The sequence below is a fragment of the Anoplolepis gracilipes genome, chromosome 6 (assembly GCF_047496725.1).
Source record: "Anoplolepis gracilipes chromosome 6, ASM4749672v1, whole genome shotgun sequence".
NCBI lineage: Eukaryota > Metazoa > Arthropoda > Insecta > Hymenoptera > Formicidae > Anoplolepis > Anoplolepis gracilipes.
In genome coordinates this window covers 12,616,599-12,634,158 of record NC_132975.1, presented here as the reverse complement: position 1 = coordinate 12,634,158, position 17,560 = coordinate 12,616,599, and the positions used below count along the sequence as shown (strand labels likewise).

At 26.8% G+C, this 17,560-nt stretch overlaps 3 protein-coding genes and 1 long non-coding RNA gene across 5 annotated transcripts in view; 1 reads left to right on the top strand and 3 right to left on the bottom strand.

Annotated features, from left to right (window-relative positions):
• Positions 1-17,560, top strand: part of LOC140666958 (uncharacterized) — a 34,485-nt gene that overhangs the window by 8,294 nt on the left and 8,631 nt on the right. The gene's annotated exons all lie outside the window — the stretch shown is intronic.
• On the bottom strand, positions 116-3,443 carry LOC140666952 (odorant receptor 4-like). The gene is made up of 7 exons (XM_072894514.1): positions 2,964-3,443; positions 2,587-2,670; positions 2,322-2,511; positions 1,296-1,526; positions 1,023-1,136; positions 786-941; positions 116-293 (listed from the first exon to the last, which is right to left on the bottom strand). The coding sequence occupies exons 1-7, from the start codon at positions 3,218-3,220 to the stop codon at positions 243-245; spliced, it is 1,083 nt and encodes a 360-aa protein (XP_072750615.1). The 5' UTR covers positions 3,221-3,443; the 3' UTR covers positions 116-242.
• On the bottom strand, positions 6,958-10,315 carry LOC140666954 (odorant receptor 4-like). Its single transcript, XM_072894515.1, has 6 exons — positions 9,672-10,315; positions 8,998-9,349; positions 8,019-8,249; positions 7,744-7,857; positions 7,486-7,641; positions 6,958-7,060 (listed from the first exon to the last, which is right to left on the bottom strand). The coding sequence occupies exons 1-6, from the start codon at positions 9,926-9,928 to the stop codon at positions 7,010-7,012; spliced, it is 1,161 nt and encodes a 386-aa protein (XP_072750616.1). The 5' UTR covers positions 9,929-10,315; the 3' UTR covers positions 6,958-7,009.
• LOC140666799 (odorant receptor 4-like) lies at positions 13,432-17,012 on the bottom strand. Of its 2 annotated transcripts, none has more exons than XM_072894341.1 (6): positions 16,376-17,012; positions 15,731-16,082; positions 14,678-14,908; positions 14,399-14,512; positions 14,147-14,302; positions 13,432-13,697 (listed from the first exon to the last, which is right to left on the bottom strand). In XM_072894341.1, the coding sequence occupies exons 1-6, from the start codon at positions 16,630-16,632 to the stop codon at positions 13,647-13,649; spliced, it is 1,161 nt and encodes a 386-aa protein (XP_072750442.1). In that variant the 5' UTR covers positions 16,633-17,012; the 3' UTR covers positions 13,432-13,646. The 2 variants fall into 2 exon arrangements, with proteins under 2 accessions (XP_072750442.1, XP_072750443.1); XM_072894342.1 differs by having other exon boundaries at positions 14,816-14,908.

Genomic DNA, 17,560 nt, shown 5'->3' with positions numbered 1-17,560 from the left:
ATTTAACAGACATTGAGTATCACAAATTATTCATTTTATTTTTGGACAATCCCGAATTTATTCTTATTCGATGAAAACACGTACGTGTGAATGCGTATGGCGTACGTGAGAAAAGAAGGGTCAATAATATCGCAAAATAATTTTCGTCATGTCTTTAATGTTTTTATGTGCAAATTTTTTTGACTAAACAACTATCAACTCTTAACGCTTATTAGAAAAGATTTGATGTACAAGAATTAGTTCTAACTCATTGCAAGTAGAACTGAAATGTATGAGGCCGAAGCTTTTATAATCTATAATAAAAAATTTTTAATAATTATGAAGATATGTATTCCTCGAAGAAATATAAAATATTAATCTTTAAATTTGATGCTTATTCTTTTTACAAGTGATTTTTTTATAATGTATAATATAACAAGTAATACAATCTTTTTATAATATATAATAAATATCTTTTGTTTAGTGTTTATATGTATTTGGCCATTTAACAGAAATTTTTAAAATATGAAAAATTAAGTAACACAGATAAATACATATGCATGAATATATATACATATATATATATGTACATATACACACATAAACACATACACACACACACACACACACACACATTCACACACAAGCATATATATTACAAAATTTAATTAATCATATTAAATGGAAAATAATATTTATATGTTCTAAAAAAAATAAAATTTTCTTTGCATGAAAGAATGTATCAATGTAAAAGATTGTAAAAGATCTGTAAAAGATAAAAATAAATATGTATGTATAATACTTACACTGCTAAATCGTTCTAAAGACAAATTCATGATTTTTCCTATTGTAATAGCTAATTGCTTTTGTGATCTCATTTGCAACAACAATATAATTCGACTATTTTTAGAATTTGATTCGTACCAGAATGAATTATATGCAGCATTCCCTATACTATTGCTCTATTAAACGAGAAATAATAATTTTTTGAAGTAAATAATAAATCTATCATAAGCAATAATATTCGTTTTAAAAAGTTTAACCTTAGAATTTAAATATTCTCCAGCAAAACAGAATACAAACGCTTCCATATTCATAGCGAAGTAAAATAAGAGTGTTCTTATAATAATTTTCACAGCATCGGGCGTTCCAACTGACTGGAATATTAAGACAAAAGCTAATGACTATGAGAAAACTAAAAAGATGAATAATTAAAAACAATTAACGCTCGTCACTTTTGCAAATTTATTTTTACATGTTTTCTTATTCTTCTTTACCGCAAAATTATCGCGCTGAAAAATGAAAGTGTTACATACCATGATTATTACAAAACCCAAACAACAGATAATTAAAGTATCTGACACGAATAGCACCAACGCGATATTTGAAAACAGATCTTCGATATGCTCTGAAAAGGCGATGATTTGCTGATGTTTCTTTATTATTTTTTTTACCATAAAGAAATTCGAATTGCTTTTCTTGTTCATTGGAAAAATTTCCGTCAGCCATCCGCAAAGAATATCGATTTGACCACCTAAGTGCAATATCTAAGATGTGTGATTATAAAACAAGTTATTTTAAAATTATTTTATTATATATTTTTTCAGAAGATTTAGTATATACTAAATTGTGTATATATATATATATATATATATATACACAAGATGATTTATAAATGCGTAGCAACAATATTTGTAATTTTTATAATTGTTACTGAGCAAATGTGCGCATTAAAATGAGTAAATAAATGTTATTTGAACATAGATCATGTATATCGTAAGAGTTCTAAATTGTGAAAAATTATAGGAATTATTCAAAATGCCTGCTTTGTGTGATTATACATATATATGATAGCATATTTCAATATTGAATCTTTCATTCGTTGAAAGATACTGGACATTGTTTAAATTGTTGCGAGTTTATTTCATATCTTTTCTTGCAAATTGTGAACTTTATTAATTTGTGATGCATTCATAATAAATTTTAAATGACTTCAAAACTAAAAATGTAATAAATCTAAATCAGGAAATTGTAATCATGTTTTACTCGCCTTATCCATCAATCTGAAAAAAAAGTCGTTTAAAAAGTTTGGACTGCAAAGAGCAAAAAATAAAATTGGGCATTCTTTTTAATCTTCCATAATCTTTAGAAACTATGCTATGTATGACTATTTAAATAATATTTTTTACTTATTTCAGTGTATTACATTTATGTCCTGAAACATTGTCGAGCATTTATAAATCACATTGTATATTCCTTTTTATTTATTTTTTATTATCTTTTCATTAATTGAATGTTAATAAACATATAATAATAAAAATTTATTAGATAATGAAACTTACTAAACTTATCAGTAGAGAATTTAAAGTTCCGAGCAGAAGGGTGCACAACATTACATGAATAAACTGAATAATTATAGTTAACTCATATACGTATGTTCGATTGAAGTCAAATGGTAAGTTCATGTTTATAACGAGCGGTCGCGTGGAAATATTGGAAGCTTTGTCATCTGTGTGTTTCACGACAACATGGCTACTGTGAAAAACTATACCAATGAAATAAAAGACCAATGTCACATTAGCAAAACTTCGGGACAACTTGGCATACCATGTCATCGTGAACATATTGAATTCCGAATTGGAATACTTTTCCCAATCATTCGCCATCATCATTAATATGCTGTTAAATGTCCTACAAATAGTTTTCAAGTGATCATAATCGTAAAAATAATTGCAGTAAAGCGTTGTATAAATTAACAAGAAATTTATTAAATATTTATATTTACTTGGTTTTATATTATATTGTTTATATTTGTTTATAGTTATCAAATAGTTTACTTTAATGAATGTTAATCGGTAAATGTGTGCAATTAAATATATAAAAAATTAATACACTATTAAATATGTATTACAATTTAACACTAATTGTAAGGTTAATATTTTTTACTAATATTATATATTACGATATATTATTGCATATCTCACCTCTGTTTATACCAAAAAATTAGAAGTTTCATTAATACTGTTGAGTATGACATTGCTTCACTTAACATGCTCATTACCTCGAAAAGCTCGGTAGAATAGAAATGTATTATTATATATTGATATTGAAAAATTTGCTCGATTATAAGCGAAATAATCCAGAAAATTCTGCTTAACAAGACGCATGATGAGTCCGGCCAGATGCCAAAAATTTGAAGACAAATTTTTAATATTCGACTAATTATATTTTCTACTTTCATATTTTTTTACACTGATTTTGTTAAAATAATAATTTTAAACATTATTAGAAACACGTCCAAACGATCGTATGATGTGCACGATACTACACCTTCGTACAGACTGGAAGCTTGAAAAGGAAGACGTATGGAACGACTCCCCCCCTTCGAGCAACTGCTTATTAAATATTTTGATCGCAAAGCGTACGAATTGCATATCATTGTTGTGACATCGATAAATAAAAGTTTCCGGGTAGCCGGCCTTTCCTCTCTCTCTCTCTCCCTCAGGTGAGTCGATGGTGTAGCGCAGTGCGTTATTTCCTTTAAAAATTCAAGGAGTATATGCAAGCCTACACCGAACATTAAATCATGCTCGGTGACTGTAAGAAAATTTTCAGTCTTCGTAAAAATTGCGTGTGCTCAAAGAAAACGCTTATCATATATTTATGACTGAAAAAAGTAGAAGAATAAAAAAGTATTTGTAATCTGAGAACGAATGTTGTCTCTTTCTCGTCTTTTTTTATCTTTCCGTTTATGGGTTCCTTGAATTCTGTAATACGATGTAATGCAGTTAAAATGTAAAACGATATGTGCGTAGAAAAGGCATAATGTCCAAATAAAAGTAAAGGGATATAACGTGAGAACAAAAGAGAAAATCAATAAATTTGCTGCATACGCTACACTATAAGTTTGCTTATATGTAAATTTTTACAATTAATTTGTTAGTTAAACTTTTTTACTCATTAGAATCACGATTTATGTAAAATGCAATTTTGCTCCATTTGTATTGATAATGGAGACATGTAAAAGACTTAAGGTTCTATAATCTGCAACAATGTTATTCAATTATCAAAAGCATTTATAATTAAAAGCAATGAACAAATTAAAAATATATAATTGAATAATATTCTTAAAAAATAATCATTTTATCGAAGTTTGCGTATATGAAAAGTGTAAATGAAAAAACTTCATAACTAAATTATCTTTTATTATTAGAGACAAATCTATAATTTCTTAGATATAAGAGTAAATTGTGATTTCATTATCAGAGGCAATGTAATCCGACTATTTTTGATATTTTAATCGTATTATAAGAATATATGACTGTGCTTCTGCAAGAAAATAAGTAGGTCAATTGTGAATTCAATAATTGATAGAAAGACGCAAATTCATTTCTTTAAGAAAGAACTAGAATATTTTCTTAGAATTAGAACAATTTTTTTAGAAAAATATACTGTGTACATTCTTTTCTTATTATATATATAATAATATATATATCTTATTATATATTTATAAATTTTTTTCTTGTATTCCAAAAATCTCTTTTTTTATAACTTATTTTCTTTTTTTAAATCACGGATTTAATTGTAAAGCAAATATAGTCTTGCTGTAATATATTGTACATTTGCATTAAAATTGCATTGCAATAAAATATGCGACTTTTTAAATTTCTTATTTATTTACTAATTAACATAAACAAATTGATATAGTTTATAATAGATTTTAATTACACAAATCTTTAAAATGAAAGAATTTCTATTGAGAAAAGTAATACGTGATAAAGTAGAGGAAAAGAAGAAAAGAGAGAAAATGAAAGAGAGTAAAAGAAACAAATTAAGAATGGTAAGGGAATTAGAGAAAAAACGGCAGAAAAATATAGAGATAGGAAAATGAAGAAGAATGGAAGAAGAATGAGAGAGGCGAGATGCAATGGAAAAATACAGATTATTAAGGCAAATAGAGGGATACCAAGATATCTAACGAACGTTGTAGTCAAGAATAAATTGAATAGATCGGTTGTGTATAGGTCGGTAAGTAACATGAGGAGAAAAGAATAAAGAACACATTTAAACACTATGTGAGAAAGAATAGCAAACTTAAATGTATGGAGAATGATGTTGAAGCGAGAAAGGGAGAAGGAACAGAAAATAAAGAAAATATCGATTAATGATTGATGGATGAAGGAGAAATTGTAAATAGGATAAAATAGAATACACTATAGTTAGCAAGATGCTTCTTCATTTTCCTATCCCTATATTTTTCTGGCGTTTTTCCTCTAATTCCTTTACCATTCATAATTTATGTTTTCTGTTACTCTCTTTGTCTCATTCTTTCTGTTTTCCTCTCTTTATCTGCTTTATCACGTATAATATATGACTGACGACAAATAACACGCACATGCAATTAGGAAATAAATTAGAATAGGGTAGAATAAACGCGATGGGGACGAAAATATGCGGAGTAACGCGATGAATAATGACATATGTATAGAAAAAGATCATATAAATTATTGTTAAAGGCATAAGTATATCGTCTTTTAGTTAATTTCTAAACTGTACTTTTAACTGTACTTTTTTCATAATTAAACGTAATTAATTTTTTTTTTCAAGACATGACTAGTAGTACAGATACATAAAATGCTGACGCTTTTACAATAACAATAATCCTGGAGAATAAAGTTAATACACGTGTATAAATATGAAGATACGACATATCGAGAATTATGATGTTTTATTGATAATACAAGACACAATAAGTATATTAGAGACAATAATAATTACGCACAAATTAATGTAACAAATTGATAAGAGCTTAGGCTGATAGAATGTTCCAATGTTATCCATAATCTTCCTTCGTAATTGTTAATTATTTTTACGATCTCAAAAACGATACCATTTGACTTTTGTTCACATGCATGTTTTACCAATTTGTAAATTACATGCTCCTATATGTTGACTGTAAAGGTCTGGTAAATGAAACAAAAGGTTTATTATTTTTTATATAAACATGTAAGTACGAAAGAAGAAATTGAATTGAAAAAGTATATATCATACGAACACACACACACACACACACATAATAATGCGCGTGAAGAAAAGTATTTTAAATACGAATAATAAAACTGACTTACAGCATTGATTGATCCAGAAAACATTCTGAACAGTATGAAGCTATCTTAAAGAAGGGCTTAGATTATCCATTAAATCCATCAGATAATTGGTGCAAAAGTGCATTATTGACAGTAAGTATACTGACAGATCTGAGCGATGAGTAACGTTACAAACCAGAAGAATCTGCGCAGAGCGACACGTCGAGTCAAATGCCAAAGATCCGAAGAGTTTTAGAGAACATTATAAAGAAGCTGGTAGCTGTCATTTCAAAAAATAAACCCTTCTACTGATGGCTTATAAAACATCGAGTATTATCGAACATCATATTTTTTCGAAGCAATTAAAATCGGAACATTATCAATATAAGAACGTATCGTAAGCGCCATTTATCGAGATCAATTGATGATAGTTAAAAATTATTTTGCTACCGAGCGGTCAAGTACGGTTGCAGTATACAAACATCTAATTGTAAGTACAATTACTTTCCTCGATGAAAGAGAATACGGTTTAAAAAATCATTTGTTTGCTTTATTTTCTCTCCTTTTCAGCGGTGCAATGCAAGAGTATCGAATTAAGCGAATTATTAATTTAAAAATTCAAACCGCGTACGTGGAAAATGTAGGTATAATGTTGGAATAAAACTCCTGCAGAAAAAGAAGGGAAAAACCGGCGGATAATTCGACTTTGTTCTTTAGACATTGAGTATCACGTTATTATTCACTTACTTTTGAACAATCTCAAATTAATTTTTATTTAACGAGAACACGTGCATGTGTGCGAAAGCACTTGAAAAAAGAAAAGTCAATAATATCGCAAAGCAATTTTCGTTATGTTTTTAATATTTTTATGTGCAAAATTTTTTTTTGCCTAACAAACAACTCTTAACGCTTATTAAAAAAGATTTGATGTACAAGATTTCGTTTTAACCCATCGCAAGTAGAACAGAAATATACGAGGCTGAAGCTTTTAGAATCTATAATAGAAAAATTTTTAATAATTATGAGTTTATCAAAGAATCTATTTATCAAAGAAATATAAAATATTAATGTTCAAATTGAATTCTTATATATCTTTTTAAAATGTGTAATATTAGAAGTAATATAATATCTTTTTATAATATATAAATTGTATAATAAATATATTTTGTCTGATAACTATATTTGGTCATTTAATAGAAAAATAAAAAATTTGAAAAATTAAGTTACATAAATAAATACACATTTAAGCATATATATTACGAAAATTAATTAATTATATTAAATGGAAAATAATATTTATATACGTTCTAAGAAATAATATGTTTTTTTTGTCGCTTTGTGATAGAATATATCAATATGTAAAAGATTGTAAAAAATCTGTATAAAAAATAAAGATAAGTATGTATGTGCATATACTTACACTGCTAAATCGTTCCAAAGACAAATTTGCGACTTTTCCAATTGTAATATTTAATTGCTTTTGTGATCTTATTACGACCAACAATATAATTCGACTATTTATAGAACTTGATTCATACCAGAATGAATTATACGCAGCATCTCCGATATTCTTACTCTATTGAAAAATTGATAAAATACGAAAAATCTTAATAATTTTCAGAAGAAGAAATAATAAATCCATTTATCTATCACAGTATAATTCGTTATAAAGTTTAACCTTATTACTTAAATATTCTCCGGCAAAACAGTACACAAACGCTTCCATATTCATAACGAAGTAAAATAAGAGTGTTCTTATTATAATATTCGTAGCATGGGGCGTTCCAACTGACTGGAATATTAAGACAAGAGCTAATGGCAATGAGAAAATGATAAAAAGATGAATAATTAATAGCAATTAAGGCTCATTATTTTTGCAGATTTATTTGTACAAGTTTTTATATTCCTCTTTATCGCAAAATTGTCGTGCTGTAAAATAAAAGTGCTGCTTACCACGACCAATACAAAACCTAAACAGCAGATAATTAAAGTATCTGACACGAATAGCGTCAATGCGATATTAGAATATAGATCTTCAATATGCTCTGAAAAGGTGATGATTTGCTGATGTTTCTTAATTACTTTTTTTATTACAAAGAGATTCGAATTGCGTTTCTCTTTTATTGGAAAAATTTCCGTTAACCATTTGCAAAGAATATCGATTTGACCACCTACATGCAATATCTAAGGTATAAAAAAATATTTTAAAATTATTTTTTTTATATTTTTTTACAAGATTTAATTGGACATATATGTATACAGGTGATTTGTAAATGTATAGCATTAATTTTTGTAATATGAAAGGACAAATGTGCATGATTAAAATAAATAAATAAATAATTGTTTTTGAACATAGACCATGCATATCACAGTTTCTGAGTTGTGAAAAATTAAAAGGAATTCAAAGTCTGTTTTGTATGCCTACATGTGTTACAGTCTACTTCAATATTGAATCCTACACTTGCTGGCAACTACCAGACGTTGTTCAAATTATTTTTAGTTTATTTTATTTCTTTTGAAAAATTTTGAATTTTATTAATTTGTGATGTACATGCAATAAATTTAAAATATGATTTTAAAAATAGAAATTTAATCAATTTATATCAAAAGAAAAATATGCGTTGATCATGCTATGAGTTTACGTATTGATCGATTTGAAAAAAGCTGTTTAAAAATGTTGGAATTGCAAGGAGCAGGCAATAAAATCAAATATTCTTTTTAATTTGCCATAATTTTCATATACTATAATATATACGACTATTTAAATAACATTTCTTACTTATTTCAGTGTACTACATTTCTTCTTTGAAGTATTGCTATGCATTTATAAATCATTCTGTATAATGTTTTTTATTAATTCAATGCAATTAATAAAATATTAACAATAAACATGTAACAATAATAATAATTTGCTAGATAATTAAAAACTCACTAAATTTATCAATAAAGCATTTACAAGACCATTTGCACAGGAAAATAACATTATGTGAATAAGTTGAATCATTATGGTTAGCTCGTATACGTATTTTAGGTTGAAATCAAATGGTAAATCCATATTCATAACAAGCGGTCGCATGGAAGTATTGGAAGCTTTGTCATTGTCTGTGTGTTTCACGACAATATGGCTACAGTGAAAAATTACAGCCACCACATAAAGAGTCAGTGACAGGTTAGCGAAACGTCGGGACAGCTTGGCATTCCATGTCATCGTGAACCTACTGACTTCCGAGCTAGAACACTTTTCCCAATCAATCGCCATCATTCTCAATATCTTATTAAATGTTCTACGGATAGTTTTTGAATGATTATAATCATGAAAATGTTTGCAACAAAACTTTGTATAAATTAACAAAGAATTTATTAAATATTTATATTTATTTATATTATATTTATATTTATAACTATTTAATTTTATATTATATTATTTATATTTTTAATTGTCAAACAGTTTACTTTAATGACAAAATATTAAGCAGTATTTTACAATTAAATATGTAGAACATTAATATATATGATTATTATATATGAATTACATTCTAACAATAAAATAAATATTTTAATATTTTTTGCTAATGTTGTATATTAAAATATATTAGTATATCTCACCGCTGTTTATACCATAAAATGACAATTTTAAATAACACTATGGTATATGCCATTGTTTCACCTATTATATCCATTATTTCAAACAACTCGACAGAATAAAAATGTATTATAATATATTGATATTGCAAAATTTGCTCGATTACAAGCGCAATGATGCAGAAAATTCTGCGTGACAAAATGCATGGCGAGTCCGGCCAGATGCCGAAAATTCGAAGGCAGATTTCTATTGGTAGGCTAATTACGTTTTTTACTTTCATATTTTTTTATTATTGCTTTTTTAAATTGTTTTAACATTGATACACCAATTTTGTTAAGACAATAATTTTAAACATTATCAGAATTGCGTCTAATCGATCGTATGATGTAAACGATACTACCACTTTGTATAGACTGGAAGCTTGAGAAAGAAAATGTACAGAAAGATGCACCTTCCCTCGAGCAACTGCTTATTAAATATTTTGATCGCAAAGCGCACGGATTACATATGTTTGTTGTTACACATCAATAGAAAAAAGTTTCCTGGAATGACCGATCTTTCCTCTCTCTATCTTTATCTCTCCCTCGAGTCGATGATATAGTGCAGTGCGTTATTTCCTTTAAAAATTCAAGGAGCATATGCAAGTTTACACCGAACATTATACCTCGGTAACTGTAAGAAAATTTTCAGTCTTCGTAAAAATTGCGTGTGCTCAAAGAAAACAGAAAATGCCTGTTATATATTTATGACTGAAAAAGTAGGAAACTAAAAAAGTATTTGTAATCTGAGAACGAATGTTGTCTTTTTCTAAACTTTTTCTATCTTTCCATTTGGGTTCTTTTAATTATGTTATATATAATGATATAATGCAGTTAACATGTAAAACGATATGCACCTAGAAAAGATATAATATCCAAAAGTGAAGCAGAGAAATGTAACGTGAGAACGAGAAAGAAAACCAATAAATTTGCTTTATTCGTTATTGGTTTGACAAAACTTTATATATTTTAGTTGTAAATTTTTTTTAGTTTATCCTTGTTTTTATACATGTATAAAAGAAAAGAAAGTATTATTAGAATACGGTTTTTAACAATCTTAATTTTAATGCAAACTTTTACAATAAGATTGTTAGTTAAATTTTTTTACTTATTAAAAAGCGATTTTTTCAAGAAGCAATTTTGCTTCATTTGTATTAAAAGTGGAGATATATATAAAAGACTTCTATAATCTGCAACAATGTTATTCGATTATTATAATAAAATGTAAAATAGTAAATAGCGTTTATAATTAAAAGCAACGAACAAATTAAAAATATTAATTGAATAATATTCTAAAAAAATAATCGATTTATCGAAGTTTGCGTATATGAAAAGTGAATGAAAAAACTTTGTAACTAAATTATCTTAGAGACAAATCTATAACGTTTTAGATATAAGAGTATTGGCTTTTTATAATTTCATCCTCAGAGGCAATAAATCCGACTATTTTTGATATTTCAATCGTATTATAAGAAGATATGATTGTGTTTCTGTAAGAAACTAAGTAGGTCAATTGTGAATCTAGTATTGATAAAAAGGCGCAAATTCATTTTTTTAAGAAAGAGTTAGAATTATTTTCTTACAATTAGAGTTATTTTTTTAGAAAAATATACTTGTACATTCTTTTCTTATTATGTATATATATATATATATATATATATATATCTTATTATATATTTATAAATTTTTTTCTTATATTCTAACAATCTTTTTGTTTTTATAACTTATTTTCTTTTTTTAAATCACTGATTTAATTGTAAAGCAAATGTAATCTTGCTTTAATATATTGTACATTTGCATTAAAATTGCATTGAAATATAAGATATGTGACTTGTCATATTTCTTATTTATTTACTAATCAACGTAAAAAAATAATTAATATTGTTTATAATGGATTTTAATTACAAAAATCTTTAATCTAAAAAGAAAGAATTTCCATTGAAAAAAGTTATATGTGATAAAGGAAGAGAATAAGAAAAAGAAAGTGAGAGGAGGAAAGTAAAAGAAAACATGAATTAAGAATGGTAAAGGAATACGGGGAAAAATAGGGGGAAAACGACAGAAAAATATAGAGGTAGAAAAATGAAGAAGAATGGAAGAAGAATGAGAGAGTCGAAATACAAAAATACGATTATTAAGGCACATAAGATACCGAGATATCTGAAGAAGTTACAGTAAAAAATAAGTTAAATAGAGTTGTATATAGGTCGATGAATAACATGAAGGAAAAAAGAATAAAAAATACACGTAGAAACTATGTGAGAAAAAATAGGAAACTTGAATGTATGGAAAGGATATTGGAATGAGAAAGAAAGGCGGAATACAAAATAAAGAAAGTATTGATTAAAGATTGATGGCTGAAGGACAAATTGTAAATAGGATAAAATAGAATACTTAGCGAGATGCGCATAAAATATGACTGGCGACAAATAACATATGCACATACAATTAGGAAATAATAAAGTAGAATAGGATAGAATAAACGCAATGGGGGCGAAAATATGCCGAGTAACGTGATGAATAATGTGTATAGAACAAGATCATGTAAATTATTGTTAAAGACAAAAGTATATTGTCCTTTAATCAATTTCTAAATGTTTAACCGTACTTTTTTCATAACTAATCATAATTTTTTTTCAGGGCATGATTAGTAATACAGCTACATAAAATGCCAACGCCTTTACAATAACAATAATTTTGGAGAACAAAATTAACACATGTATACAAATATGATATTATAATATTATGAAGATTCGACAAATAAATTTATAAAATGGTGTTATATAAATGATGTTATATTGATAATATAATAAGTACATTAGCGACAGTAATAATTATGCGCAAAGTAATGTAACAAATTGATTAGAACTTACGCTGAGAGAACGTTCCAATGATAATCCATGATCTTCCTCATCGTAATCACTAATTGTTTTTACGATGTCAAAAAACGATACCATTTGGCTTTTGTTCATATGCATATTGTATCAAAGGAATTTATAAACCACATGCTCTCATATACTGACTGTAAAGGTCTGTTGAATGAAACAAAAAAGTTTACTATTTTTCATACAAACATATAAAGCGCGGAAGAAGAAATTTAATTGAAAGTATATTATAAGAGAGCGCGCAAAGAAAAGTATTTTAAATATGAATAATAAGACTGACTTACCATTAATTAATTCAGAAGACATTTGAAGAACATCAAACTATAGGTCAAAGAAGAGCTCAGATTGTGCATCAAATCAGTACAAAAATGTATTGCTGTATGACAGTAAGTATACTGACAGATCTGTACAATGAGTAACATTGCGAACCAGAAGAATCTGCACAGAGCGATTCATGATACATCGTGCCCGATGTCAAAGATACGATGAATGAACATTATAAAGAAGCTCGTAGCTGCCATTTTAAGAAATAAATCTTTCTACTGACGGCTTATAAAACATATTGAATATCGGCAAACTTTGTATTTTTTTTTTTTATTGATACGTATTGCGACGTAACTAAAAATCGGAACATCGTCAATACAAAAGCTCATCGTAAGTAATCGCTATTTATCGACATCGATTGATAATTAAAAATTATGGTGCTACCGAACGATCAAATACGGTTGCAATGTACAAACATCTACAATTACTTTTCTCGTTGAAAGAAAAGAAGGTTTACAAAACTGTTTCCTTGCTTTATTTTTTTCCCTTTTGCAACACTGCAATGCAATAGTAGCGAATTAAACGAATTATTAATTTAAAAATGCAAAACGCGCGCGCAGAAAATGTAGGTATAATGTTCGAATAAAATTCCTTTGAAAAAATAAGAGGAGAATCGACGGATAATTCGTGTTCATTTAATAGACATTGAGTATCACAATTATTTATTTTACATTTGGACAATCCTGAACTTATTCTTATTCAATGAAAACGCGTGCGTGAAAAGATTTGATGTACAGAAATTAGTTTCGCTTTAACTCATCGCAAGTAGAACAGAAATGTATGAGCCAGAAGCTTTTAGCATCTAAAATAAAAAAAATTTAATTATTGTGAAGATATGCATTTATGGAAGAAAATATAAAATATTAATGTTTAAATTTAATACTTACGTTTTCATTTTATGAATGATTTTTTTATAATGTATAATATAACAAGTAATGCAATCTTTTTTTTTTATAATATATAAAATGTGATGCAAATATATTTTGTCTGAATTTTAGGGATTATATTTTATAGAAAATATAATTTTAAGTTATTTAATAGAAAAATATAAAATATGAAAAATCAAATAATACAGATAAACACATGTATGGGCATATATATTATGAAATTTAACTAATCATATAAAATGGATAATAATATTTGTATATTTCTAAGAAAAATAATGTATTTTTTGTCGCTGTGTGAGAGAAAACATCAATCTAAAAGATTGTAAAAGATCTATAAAAGATAAAGATAAATATATATACTTACACTGCTAAATCGTTCCAAAGACAAATTCACGACTTTTCCAATTGTAATAGTTAATTGTTTTTGTGATCTCATTATTAACAACAATATAATTCGACCATTTTTTGAATTTGATTCGTACCAGAATGAATTATACGCAGCATCTCCGATATTCTTACTCTATTGAAAGATCAATAAAATACGAAAAATCTTAATAATTTTCAGAAGTAAATAATTAATTCATTCATCATATCACAGCATAATATTTGTTTTAACCTTATTACTTAAATATTCTCCAGCAAAGCAGTATGCAAATGCTTCCATATTCATAACGAAGTAAAAAAAGAGTGTTTTTATTATAATTCTTATAGCATCGGGCGTTCCAATTGACTGGAATATTAAGAGAAGAGCTATTGGCAATGAGAAAATGATAAAAAGATGAATAATTAAATTATTGCAAAAAGAATGATGGTTGCTTTTACAGATTTATTTTTACAAGTCTTTTGTACTTTTTTTTATCGTAAAATTGTCGCGCAAAATAAAAGTGTTGTTTACCGCAACTATTACAAAACCCAAGCAGCAGATAATTAAAGTATCTGACACGAATAGCGCCAATGCGATATTCGAATAGAGATTCTCAATATGCTCTGAAAAAGTGATGATTCGCTGATGTTTCTTTATTATTTTTTTTACCATAAAGTAATTAGGATTGCTTTTCTTTTTCATTGGAAAAATTTCCGTCAACCATTCGCAAAGAATATCGATTTGACTACCTAAATGCAGTATCTAAAATATACGATTATAAAAAAATTTTAAATTATTTTATTTTATTATATATTTCTTCACGATTTATTTACATATATACATACAGAATGATTAATAAATGCATAGCGACAATTTTTGCAATGTTGTAGATAAATATGTACATTAAAATAAATAAAAAAAATCTTATTTGAATATAGATGATATGCATATTGTTTCTAAATTGTAGAAAATAAAAGAAATATTTTAATTGTTTGTTTTGTGTGATTACATACAATATGTATATATATATATATATATATATATATATATATATGTATGTATATGTATATATATATATGCTATAGCATACTTTAATATTGAATTCTTTACTTATTGAAAAATTCCAGACATTCAAATTGTCTCGAGTTTATTTCATATATTTTCTTGCAAATTATGAATTTTATTAATTCGTGATGCATACATAATAGATTTTAAATGACTTTAAAAATAAAGATTTAATAAATTTAAGGGAATTCAAGGAATTGTAAATCATATAATGAGTTAACTTGTCTTATCAATCTAAAAAAAAATTGTTTAAAAATGTTTGAATTGCAAAGAGCAGAAAATAAAATTGAGCATTTTCTTTAATCTTTCATAATCTTCAGAAGCTATGCCACGTGCGTATTATACATGCAATTATTTTAATATTTTCTATTTTTGTATACTATACTCATTCCCTGTATTTTCTAATATTTGCATTTATAAATCACTCTGTACATTGTTTTATATTAATCAAATAAAATTAATAAAATATAAGCATATAATAATAACAATAATAATAATTTATTGGATACTGAAACTCACCAAATTTATCAATAAAGCATTTAAAATGCCGGTTACACAGGAACATAACATTAAGTGAATAAACTGAATAATTATGGTCAATTCGTATACATATGTTCGATTGAAGTCAAATGGTAGCTTCATATTTAAAACGAGTGGTCGCGTGGAAGTATTGGAAATTTTGTTATCGTATGTGTGTTTCACGACAATATTGCTACTGTAAAAAATTACAGCCACCGAATAAAGGATCAGTGACATGTTAGCGAAACGTCGGGACAGCTTGGCATTCCATGTCATCGTGAACATACTGACTTCCGAGCTGGGACACTTTTCCCAATCAATAGCCATCATTGCTAATATCTTATTAAATGTTCTACGGATAGGTTTTAAATGATTATAATCATGAAAATGATCACAATAAAGCGTTCTATAAATTAACGAAGAATTTATTAAATATTTATATTATTTATATTATTTATATTTATTTAATTTTATATTATATTATTTATATTTATAATTGTCAAACAGCTTACTTTAATGACAAATTATTAAGGTAAACGTTGTAATATATAGAAAGGTAGTTATTATGTATGTGTTACATTCTAATAATAAGATAAATATTATTTGCTAATGTTGTATATTAAAATATATTATTGTATATCTCACCGCTGTTTATACCATAAAATGACAATTTTAATTAATACTATCGTATATGCCATTGTTTCACCTAATAGGTCCATTATCTCGAACAACTCGAAAGAATAGAAATGTAGTATAATGTATTGATATTGCAAAATTTGCTCGATTGCAAGCGCAATGATCCAGAAAATTCTGCGCAATAAAATGCATGACGAGTCCGGCCAGATGCCGAAAATTCGAAGGTAAATTTCTATTGCTTGGCTAATTATGTTTTTTATTTTCATATTTCTTTTATTATTGATTTTTTAAATTGTTTTAACATCAATACACCAATTTTCTTATGACAATTTTAAACATTATCAGAAATGCGTCTAATCAATCGTATGATGTAAACGAAACTACACCTTTGTATAGACTGGAAGCTTGAAAAGGAAGATGTACAGAACGTATCCTCCCCTTCGAGCAACAGCTTATTAAATATTTTGATCGCAAAGCGCACGGATTACATATGTTTGTTGTTACACATCAATAAAAAAAAGTTTCCGGGAATGACCGACCTTTCCTCTCTCTATCTCTATCTCTCTCTCGAGTCGATGATGTAGTGCAGTGCGTTATTTCCTTTAAAAATTCAAGGAGCATATGCAAGTTTACACCGAACCTTATACTTCGGTGACTGTAAGAAAATTTTCAGTCTTTGTAAAAATTGCGTGTGCTTAAAGAAAACAGATAATGCCTATCATATATTTATAACTGAAAAAAGTAGGAGACTAAAAAAGTATTTGTTATCGGAGAAGGAATGTTGGCTCTTTCTTGATTTTTTTCTATCTTTCCGTTTGGGTTTCTTTAATTCTGTAATACGTAATGATATAATGCAGTTAAAATGTAAACAATATGCGCGTAGAAAAGATGTCCAAATAAAAGTGAAGCAGACATATATACTGTGAGAACGAGAGAGAAAACCAATAAATTTATTGTATTCAATATTGTTTGACAAAACTTTACATATTTTAGTTGCTGATTTTTTTTTTAGTTTATCCTTGTCTCTATACATGTACAATGAAAGAAAAGAAAGTATTATTAGAATTCGATTTTCAACAATCTTAATTTTAACGCAAACTTCTACAATTAGATTCTTAGTCTAAGTTTTTTACTTATAGAAATGCGATTTTTGTAAGATGCAAGTTTTGTTTCATTTGTATTGAATAGAGAGAT